General features: G+C 42.2%; 1 protein-coding gene across 1 annotated transcript in view; it reads right to left on the bottom strand.

Annotated features, from left to right (window-relative positions):
- The window catches only part of LOC144685839 (uncharacterized), a 52,879-nt gene extending 41,702 nt beyond the window's left edge, over positions 1 to 11,177 (bottom strand). The window contains exon 1 of the mRNA XM_078550783.1: positions 11,002 to 11,177. Within this exon, the coding sequence (XP_078406909.1) occupies positions 11,002 to 11,149 (148 nt within the window). The 5' untranslated portion in view covers positions 11,150 to 11,177. The remainder of the gene's footprint in view (positions 1 to 11,001) is intronic.
- Positions 11,178 to 11,421: the final 244 nt, after the last annotated feature.

Genomic DNA, 11,421 nt, shown 5'->3' on the forward strand with positions numbered 1-11,421 from the left:
TGGGGATTGGAGTCAATGTTGAGGACTCCAAGGGCAACACCCACCCCGACTGTATACCACTGTGCCACCACCTCTGTCCTGCCAGTGGGATGGTGATATTTGGGACATAGTCTGCAAGGTGTGTTTCTGTGAGTATAACCATACCAGACTGTTGCTTGACTAGTCTGTGAGGAAGCTCTCCCAATTTTGGCACTAGCTCCCAGATGTTAGTAAGGAGGACTTTGCAGGTTTGACAAGGCTGAGTTTGCTGTTGTCAATTCCGGTGCCTAGGACAATGCCAGGAGGTCCATCCAGCTTCATTCCTTTCAGGCTTTTTAGTGGATTGATACAACTGAGTGGCTTGCTAGGCCTTTTAAGAGTCAACCATATCTCTGTAGGTCTGGAGTCACATGTAGGCCACACCAGGTAAGATTGGCTGGTTTCCTTCCCTAAAGGGCAGATAGGTTTTTATGACAATCAACAATGGTTTCATGGTCATCATTAGACTTCTACTTCCAGATTTTTATTGAACTCAAATTTCACCATCTGCTGTGGTGGGATTTGACCCTGGGTCCCCAGAGCAATTACCCTGGGTATTTGGATTACTAGCCCAATGACAATACCACTATGCCATCGCCTCCCCATATCATAATGCATCTGCTGTGGTCGGATTCAAATCCAGGTCCCAGAGCTTTATTAGTCCAGCAACAATACCACCACCACCGCCTCCCCTTCTGTTACTAGCAGCAGAGCACCCCGATATACTGATGGCTCAGTGGAAATATTATTGCAACGAGTGTACAAGAGGAGGGAAACCACTTTTCTGCAAATGTGTGACAGACAAGTGGCCCAGGATGTCTGAGAAGAGGTGGCAGCATATATTACTAATATTTCATGATCTCACAAGTTGTACTAAGTAGGAAACTCTACCATCACTCCATATTAATATTCCATTACTTCGTATAAATAATACATATTACACCTGAATGGTATGTACTTTCGATCTACATTGTCAGAGTATTTTGAGTGCTTCAGTGAACAGTCATTATATAGCACAGTGCACTTATAGTAGCCTCCTTTAAAGTAAGTATTCCTTCCTTCAATTTTCTATTGATCACTGATAAGTTCTTCCATCTACTAAACTTGTATTCATCTTCTCCCTATAGTCTTTGCCAGAGCCAAGTTATTGCATATATTCAAGGTTAAGGTTTACAGATCTATTATCTCTAAGGGTTTCAAGGGTTTTGAGTAGCAGGCAGGAAAGCAGGTTAAGGCCACAATCAGATCATCTATGGTCTTATTGAATGGAGCAGGCTCAATGGGCCCAATGGCCTACTCCTGCTCTTACTTTTTATGATATTATAATCTTATGGAGCCAAGTCATACTTTGATGTCAATGATTCAGTGAAAAGTGACATCTCCAGTTGTCATTAAAATCATATTGGCTCGGATTTCACAGTCAATGTTGAAGCAACAATGTTGCTGCTGACCTCAAAGATAGCTGTCAACAAAGAATCAGCAACTTCTGTGCTGTAGATTTCCCATGTCCCAACGTCAGTTTGAATCTGGATTCAGGCATCCAGTAATAATAATGTAAGCAGCCAATTACCTTGAAGTATTCTCACGGAAACCAAACCAGGAGACAGGTGACACTAGGTTTTTCACTTTCAATTAAAATTTTACAGAAAGCAAAATAAATCATTGGGACATACTCTGGCATGAAGGTAGAAGCTGATATATCAAAAAAAGTTATAAATGGAAGTAATCTAAAGATGAGTCGTGAAGATTTCAAATGATGGGGCTGTGACTATTTCTTTTGGCAGCCTGTTCCATTGTGGGATTGTCCTTGGAAAGAAAGATTGTTGATACACTGTCTTGGAAACCAGTGTTCTTTGTAGTTTTTGAGAATGATTACCTCCTGTTTTGTCACTACCAGAGGGCACCAGGTATTTGTTTCCGTCCATTCCATATTTTATAAAACACAGTCAGTCTATTTTCTCCCTCCTTTGCTGTAGTGATTCCCATTCCAAATCTTTGATCAAGGATGTGACACTGGTGTATTTCCCATCCTGGTTTGTGCAGAATCGTGCTTGAATCCTTGGATCACTTCAATTTTATTTATATCTCTTGCTATTTAAGGATCACATACACAACTTGCATACTGCAGGATTGGATGAACAAACGTTTGGGAAGCTATAATTCAGATATTTTTGTTGCAATACCAAAGATTCCTCCTCAGAAATCCAAGAACCCTGTTTGCTTTGGATGTTATCTACTGAATGGGGAATCCCCATTGACGATTGTTTTTAGGATGAACCCCAGGTATGGTTGTGTACCTAGCTATTGGAGAATTTGATTAGAGCTTAAAGCTATCTGTTGGTGGATCATTTTTGCTGGTAATGCACATGGCATAGCATTCTTTGGTGTTGAATGCCATCTCTCGTTGGTCCTGCTATTTTTGCAATTTCAGAAGATCATCTTACAGTGAATTGATATGATCTTGAGTTCAAATAGCACTCATTTTCTTAGGCGCACAGGCACTGATAGATTTAAAAGATTTTTCTTATCAAAAACTATTTAATTTGCTAAGAAACTGACTGGTGTACAGCAATGAAAGTAGTAAACGGTTCAGGATAGTTTATTTTTAATTATTTAAAATGAGGTTACTAATCAGGCTGGACAATTTCATTAAAATTGCTTCTTTTTTGTGATAGACCCATTTTTAGCTGTTTTAATAAAAGCGGTACAGGTTACTATTCTGAAATACAACAATGAATATTTTTAATGGAAAAATAAAATAAGCCATTATGCTTTATTAGGCTGTTTGATTGAACTGGTTCGTGAAAGATTTTATATTTGTGATCATCCAAATGTTTTTGGTGTAAATTTAAACTGACCTGCCCAGTGCAATTTCAGGTGCATTTGGCAAGTATTTTCTGATTATGCCCACATTGGAAATTCTATTACAGCAAGTTTAAAATAACCAGCTAAAAAAATATTTACTGTTTTCTAACCATCAACCAATCTCTCATGCATTCCTAAGACTTAGGCTGGGATTTTCCGGTCCCACCATGGTGGGACACAACACGGGGTGTGCAGCAGGCCAGCCAAAAGTCCATTGACTTTCAGCGGGACCGGACGATCCCAGCGGCAGGTGGGGTCAGAAAATCCCGCCCTTAGTCTGCATCACAACAACTCTGAGCTTAACCAGTAGCCTGTAGAGCATAACTGTGTCAAAAGATTTTGGCGAGTCTAGGTACACCACATCATTGGCTCCCCACAGTTCATGATGTTCCCATTCTGAAGCCATGTTGACTGATATTTACTAGGTTACTATTATGCAGATAATCTTCAAGTTTGTTAATCAATTCCATTCATGCACACTAAAGTAAGTCTAATGGGCCCATACTTACCTGCAGCTGCTTGGTCGACATTTTCTGAAATTGGTCACCATATTGGCCTGTTTTCATTCTACATATATATTTCCAGTGTTCAATGATCACCTCATAATCATTGCCAATGCCTCACAAATCTAATGCCTTGTCTTAATAAATGCTCTGGTGGCATTGCATGGAAACCATCATTTATTTTTTAGGTGCCAGTGCTTTCAGACAGCCATCCTGGATGACTTAAAGTTGCTGAGTCACTATGGAATCCAGCACACTTCCAGTATAGTTCAGGCATGGCAAATCACTCCGACACAGACTTGATCATTCAAATGGCCTCTCTTTGTGCTGTAGTATTCTGATTTTATGGCACAAAATTCAGAGTTCTAACATGTTTATGCCAGAAAGATGGACTGTCATAAGTTGAATTTTTCTTCCACTGATTGTGAAAGAGCCATACATTCTGTCACTATGATCCAGATTTTGCGATTAGCAACAAGGGAATGGCACATTGCCACTGACCTTGAAGAAAGATACCCACAAATATCTAGCAAGCTCTGTGGTGTGGATTTCACCTTTCCCCTGGTGTTAATTTTACTCTGGCAGCAGCTATAAGGGCTCTCCTGTTTCTAGCAATAGTAATATAACCAGCAGGCTAAATATGTAAATTGAAGATTTCTCATAGGCAGCAAACTCGTGGCCTGAACTTTTTGGGTGCGGGTTCACCCTTCACGCCATCCAAAGAGTCGATGGGGAACACACTCCGACCTCGAGTGCCCCGCAGCCATTTCACACTTGAATGAGCATCAGTTGGCTGCAGGCAGGCCTTCTGCCCCTCACTCAGGAGGAAGTCCCACCTTAAAGAGCTCCCAGCCAATCTGATTGGCTGGCAGCTCTCCAGTCTCTGCAGTGACAAGAGCAGCGGTGGACTGAGGACAAGCTTCAGGAAGATGCCTGAGCCTAAGTCCCAGGACTGGAGGGCAAAGTAAGTTTACGGAGTCCCAGGACAGGGAAGGTAGGGAAGGTCTGGGTGGGAGAGCAAAAAGGGGCGATCAGGGTGTCGGGGGAGAGCCAGAAGGGATGGAGTTCCAGATGCCATCGGACCTTAAGTGGAGAGGGGAGGATGCCTGAAGTCAAAAAGGTGCTTATGATGGAGGCGCCCCCTGCCCCCAACCGATACCTAAGCCCATTCATTTCCGGGCTTCCTCCACACCAGGTAAATGAGACTGGGTGCGAAATGGCCCTTAAGTGGCCAATAATTAAGGGCTATTTCCCGCCCACTTAAAGGCCTCAATTGGGGCAAGGGAGGGCACCCCGTCCGAGACCTTACCCGCCCCAGTGTAAAATCGCTGCAAGGTCGGGGCAGATGGGAACCCAGAGGGAATCCTGTCCCTTCAATTTCCCGCTCCTTCCCTGCCTAAAAACCCGCTGGTGGGGGAGTGTGAAATTCAGTCCTATGTTCACATTGCACTTTCAACATGATTAAACATCAAAAGGTGCTTCACAGTAGCATTCTAAAATGAAACATGATACCAAGTCACATTTGGAGATATTAGGTCAGATGACAAAAAGCTTAAGGTCAGAGGGGTAGGTTTTGGTAGGCAAACAAGACTCCAGGATGGTATGTTGCCTCCCTGATGCTAGGGTCAAGGATGTTTCAGAGCAGCTACAGGACATTCTGAAGGGGGAGGGTGAACAGCCAGTGGTTGTGGTACATATTGGTACAAAGGGCATAGGTGAAAAAAGGAATGAGGTCCTAAAAGCAGAACATAGGGAGTTAGGAAGTAAGTTGAAAAGTAGGACCTCAAAGGTAGTGATCTCAGGATTACTACCAGTGCCACATGCTAGTCAGAGTAGAAATAGCAGGATATATCGGATGAATAAGTTGCTGAAGAGATGGTGCGAGGGGGAGGGATTCAGATTCCAGGGACATTGGGATCGGTTCTGGGGGAGGTGGAACCAATACAAACTGGATGGGTTACACCTGGGCAGGACGAGGACTGATGTCCTAGGGGGAATATTTGCTAGAGTGGTTGGGGAGGGTTTAAACTAAAATGGCAAGGGCATGGGAACCTATGCAAGGAGTCAGAGGAGGGGGAATCAAAGACAAGAACAAAAGACAGAAAGGGGAATAAGAAAAGTGATAGGCAGAGAATCAAACAGTGCCTCAGTGAAAAATAGCGGGAATGGGACAAGTAATGTTAAAAAGACAAGCCTTAAGGCTTTGTGTCTTAACGCAAGGAGCATTCGCAATAAAGTGGATGAATTAACCACGCAAATAGATGTAAACAGGTAAGATATAGTCGAGATTACGGAGACATGGCTGCTGGGTGACCAGGGATGGGAACTGAACATCCAGGGGTATTCAGTATTTAGGAAGGACAGACAAAAAGGAAAAGGTGATGTAGTTACATTGCTGGTTAAAGAAGAAATTAACGCAATAGTGAGAAAAGATATTAGCTCAGATGATGTGGAATCTGTATGTGTAGAGCTGAGAAACAATAAGGGGCAAAAAGCGTTAGTGAGGGTTGTATATAGACCCCCAAACTGTAGTGGTGATGTTGGGAATGGCATTAAACAGGAAATTAGAGATGCATGCAATAAAGGAACATCTGTAATTATGGGTGTCTTTAATCTGCATATAGATTGGGTAAATCAAATTAGTAACAATATCGTAGAGGAGGAATTCCTGGACTGTATATGCGATGGTTTTCTGGACCAATACATCGAGGAACCATCCAGAGAACAGGCCATCCTAGACTGGGAATTGTGTAATGAGAAAGGAGTAATTAGCAATCTAGTTGTGCGAGGCCCCTTGGGGACAAGCAACCATACTATGATAGAATTCTTCATCAAGATGGAGAGTGAAGTTGTTGATTCTGAGACTAGGGTCCTGAATCTGAATAAAGGAAACTACGATGGTATGAAGCGCAAGTTGGCTATGATGGATTGGGAAACATTACTTAAAGGGATGACGGTGGATAGACAATGGCAAACATTCAAAGAGCGCATGGGTGAACTGCAACAATTATTTATTCCTGTCTGGCGCAAAAGTAAAACAGGAAAGGTGGCCGAACCATAGCTTACAAGGGAAGTTAGAGGCAGTATTAGATCCAAGGAAGAGGCATACAAATTGGTCAGAAAAAACAACAGACCTGACGATTGGGAGCAGTTTAGAGGCCAGGATTTTCCCCTCGGCGATTTGGGGGCGGGGCCCGCTCGCCAAGGGGAAAATGACATGGGATGACATTGGGCGGAACCCCTGATGTCATCCCGGTCCCTTTAAATTTTTAGGAAGGCAGGCGGACAGCGAAATTAGCTGTCCACCCGCCGACCTGTCAATGGCCAATTGAGGCCATTGACAGGCTATTTAAAGTAATTAAAGACCTGCCCGGTCAACCTTAAGGTTGGCGGGCAGGCCAGGAGCCCCAGCGGGTTCCAGATTATTCATGAAACTTCATCCACTGGCGGGATGAAGTTTCATGTCCGTTTTGTAAAAAATTAATAAAGTTTATGTGTTCTTTATTAACATTTTCCATCTTGTGTGACATTGTTAATAATTAATAATTTTTAATAATTATTAATAATTTTTTTAATGTTCCTATTTTTAAAGTTTTTTCCACTGTCAGTATTCTCCCTGAGACAGGACTTTGCTTCAGGGAGAAGTGCGCTCTTTGACAGATGCCTCCCTTCCTGGAACAGGAAGTGCATAGCGCTTCCCGTCGGGGATGCTGCTGGGCGGGCCTTAATTGACCCGCCCACTTAAAATGGTGGCGGGCCCCATTTCAGTGGCAGGGGTTGGCTGGCTGCCCCCTGCCAAGCCAGTGGGGAAGGCACGCCATCCAAGGGCAAGATTCTGCCCAGAATTCAGCAAAAGAGGACCAAGGGATTGATTAAGAAGGGGAAAATAGAGTACGAGAATAAGCTTGCAGGGAACATAAAAACTGACTGTAAAAGTTTCTATAGGTATGTGAGATGAAAAAGATTGGTGACGATAAATGTAGGTCCCTTACAGTCAGAAACAGGAGAATTTATAATGGGGAACAAAGAAATGGCTGAGCAACTAAATACATACTTTGGTTCTGTCTTCACAAAGGAGTACACAAATAACATAGCAGAAATGTTGGGGAACACAGGGTTTAGTGAGAGGGAGGAACTGAAATAAATCAGTATTAGTAGAGAAATGATGTTGGGGAAATTGATGGGATTGAAGGCCGATAACTCCCCAGGGCCTGATAATCTACATCCCAGAGTACTTAAGGAAGTGGCCCTAGAAAGAGTGAATGCATTGGTGGTCATCTTCCGAGATTCTATAGACTCTGGAACAGTCCCTACAGATTGGAGGGTAGCTAATGTAACCCTGCTTTTTAAAAAGGGAGGTAGAGAGAAAGCAGGGAATTATAGACCACTCAGCCGGACGTCGGTAGTGGGGAAAATTCTAGAGTCCATTATAAAAGATTTAATAGCTGAGCACTTGGAAAACGGTGGCAGAATTGGATAGAGTCAGCATGGATTTACGAAAGGGAAATCATGCTTGACAAATCTACTGGAATATTTTGGGGATGTAACTAGTAGAGTTGATGAGCGAGAGCCGGTGGATGTGGTTTATCTGGACTCTCAGAAGACTTTCGACAAAGTCCCACATAAGAGATTAGCATGTAAAATTAAAGTGCATGAGATTGGGGGTAATGTATTGAGATGGATAGAAAACTGGTTGGCAGACAGGAAACAAAGAGTAGGAATAAACGGGTCTTTTTCCGAATAGCAGGCAGTGACTAGAGGGGTACTGCAGGGATCGGTGCTGGGACCCCAGCTATTCACAATATATATCAATGATTTGTGTGAGGGAACTAAATGTAATATCTCCAAATTTGCAGATGACACAAAGCTGGGTGGGAGGGTGAGCTGTGAGGAGGATGCAGAGATGCTTCAGTGTGATTTGGACAAGCTGAGTGAATGGGAAAATGCATGACAGATGCAGTATAATGTGGATAAATGTGAGGTTATCCACTTTGGTAGCAAAAACAGGAAGACAGATTATTATCTGAATGGTTATAAATTGAGAGAGGGGAATGTGCAACGAGACCTGGGTGTCCTCATACACCAGTCGCTAAAAGTAAGCATGCAGGTGCAGCAGGAGGTAAAGAAGGCAAATGGTATGTTGGCCTTCATAGCGAGAGGATTCGCGCACAGGAGCAGGGATGTCTTGCTGCAATTATACGGGGCCTTGGTGAGACCACACCCAGTATATTGTGTGCAGTTTTGGTCTCCCTTTCTGAGGAAGGATGTACTTGCTATAGAGGGAGTGCAGCGAAGGTTTACCAGACTGATTCTTGGGTTGGCGGGACTGACATATGAGGAGAGATTGAGTTGGTTAGGATTATATTCGCTGGCGTTCAGAAGAATGAGGGGGGATCTCATAGAAACCTATAAAATTCTAACAGGTCTAGACAGAGTAGATGCTGGAAGGATGTTCCCGATGGTGGGGGAGTCCAGAACCAGGGGTCACAGTCTGAGGATATGGGGAAGACCATTTAGGACTGAGATGAGGAGAATTTTTTTCACCCAGAGGGTGGTGAGCCAGGGGAATTCGCTACCACAGAGAGTAGTTGAGGCCAAAACATTGTATGCTTTCAAGAAGGAGTTAGATATAGCTCTTGGGATCAAAGGATATGGGGAGAAAGAGGAAGCAGGCTATTGAGTTGGATGATCATGATGAATGGCAGAGCAGGCTTGAAGGGCCAAATGGCCTACTCCTGCTCCTATTTTCTATGTTTCTATGTTTTAAGGGGTATCTTAAAGGAGGAAAGTGAGGTAGAGAGATAGAGAGATGTACGGAGGGAAGTGAAGACATGATTTCCAATGGTGAAATTATTAAAATCAGGGCTGATCAAGAGACCAGAAATAGATGAGAGCAAATATCTCAGAGGATTGCGCTGCTGGAGAAAATTACAGAGATGGGGACAGGTGAGGCCATGGAGTGATTTTGAATTTCAAAGTCAAAATTTTGCTTGATCAGGAGCGAATATGGTCCAGCAAGCACAGTGGTGATAGGTGAATGGGACTTGGTGCAAGGGCAACTGGGGATGGGCAATACATACTGTATTGTCAGTGTGGCCCATAGCTCAAGAACAAATATGAAAAGGGAGATGGATTTTACAGGCCTCTGCCAGGCAATCATGTCAGTCTGGGAAGGGAAACATGCAGTGGCAAGTCCCAAGCGTCTCCAGCAGTCAAGAGAAAGAGATGGCCCATATAAAAATGGCTTTCAAGATCTTTAAATCTCAACCTTTGTTAATGTAACCTATGCATAGCAATGCTTTGAAAATGCTTGCACAGGCCCCCTTCGTCCCTTTAGGCTGATGCTCCCCCCAACCACATGTGAGCACGGGACACCAGCACTTTACTGTGCAAATGGCAGGGAATAAGGCATTTGACTACATATGGGCAAACACATGTAAACCTGCAGGAATTTCCCTCCATGAGACATGAGGATTGGGAATAGTGCTTAGCACATTTTCAGTCTGCCTGCTCTAGATTGGCTGAGAGATCAGGGAGATAAAGCCACAAAGCCTAGGCCAGAATCATTCAGATGATCTCTTAGCCAAGGCTCCATCTTTTTGATCTGGTGAGTATAAAAGATCTTTTTGGTATTTGAAGAAAGGCAGAGTGTTTTTCCCTATGTTCTGGTCATCATCCATTTCTCATCCAAGACCATAAAAATGTAGCAACTGGTTATTCATCTCATTTGCTATTTATGGAACTTCCTGTATACAAATTGGCTGCCACAACAAGTGACTGTCCTTCAAAAAGTAACTAATTGTGTGTATAACACTTTAGGATGACCTAAGGATACAATAAGGTATAATAGATGATACTTCTTTCCTTTTTCTTTAAAGATCACTTGCTTTTTGTCTCCTTCCTTACAGTTCCTACAACACGGTGTTGATTCATGGTTGAGCAACTAACAAGAGTAAAATCCTAGCTTATTCATCCCACACTTCAATAGTCACAAATTCACAAGCAAAAAAATGAAAATTAATTTGAAAGAGAAAAGAGCTTTGTAAAATTTGCCTGCTCAAGCAGAAACACAGGAAAATATTCACTACTCATAAAAACATTATTCACCGATTTGTAACAAAATAGGAAACTGTAATGTCCAGAACACCAAGATACAGAAACAATAGCATACTGTTACAGTTCTATTCAGTGACGGAAAACATTATTTTTAAGTACCTGAATAAAATTGCAAAACAAAACCCAGAAAACCACAAATATCTGAGGGGAACTTAAGAAAAATCTTAGTTGTTAATGAATATTTTTGACGGGACAAATTTAAAACTAATAGTTTTCCTTTCTCAATGTAACTTTTGAGAGGTAAGAAACATAAAAAATGTTATAAACATGGGTTTGCTTGTTGAAAAAACATAGGTGGGGATGGCTGTACATTTCCTTTTGTTTCTTATCAGTACATTACTGAACTGTAGTCTGTGGACCTTTTGAAGTATGTGGATAGGCACAAAAACAGTATTGTAGCTAATCAAAATAGGTTGTCAATGAACTAACTTACAACACATTTAGAAATTAATTTTACCAACAACAAGACACAAAGAAGCCAAGAATAAAACACTCCTACCTTTCAGAATGTGAAACAAGATGAAAAACAGGAAGACAGTGACTTTTAAAGCTGCCATTTTTCTGTTGCCTTTATGCAGAAAGCTTGACTGAAATGTATTGTCCCGACCTTGGTTTGGTTTGGAAATGGAAAAGGTATATAAATGCATGGGTCTGCACTGATTATTTCTGGTGTTTCCTTTCAAAGAATGGGAGGAAGTGGCATGAAATCACATGGGAATGAATGCCATAATGCACTGTTCTGATTCACAGGGTGTGGGAATCTTACATCTAAAAATTCACAATGAATTGACAGCATTTGTATTTTAGTTGAAGTGTAGCTCCAGAAACCTCTTTTTAAAACTATCAAATATTAGCATAAAAGTATCTCTACTTGGTGCTCTAAATTTTATTATTATATGGTTATTTTTTCTTAAGTCTG

This window comes from Cetorhinus maximus, chromosome 10 (genome assembly GCF_964194155.1).
Source record: "Cetorhinus maximus chromosome 10, sCetMax3.hap1.1, whole genome shotgun sequence".
Lineage (NCBI taxonomy): Eukaryota > Metazoa > Chordata > Chondrichthyes > Lamniformes > Cetorhinidae > Cetorhinus > Cetorhinus maximus.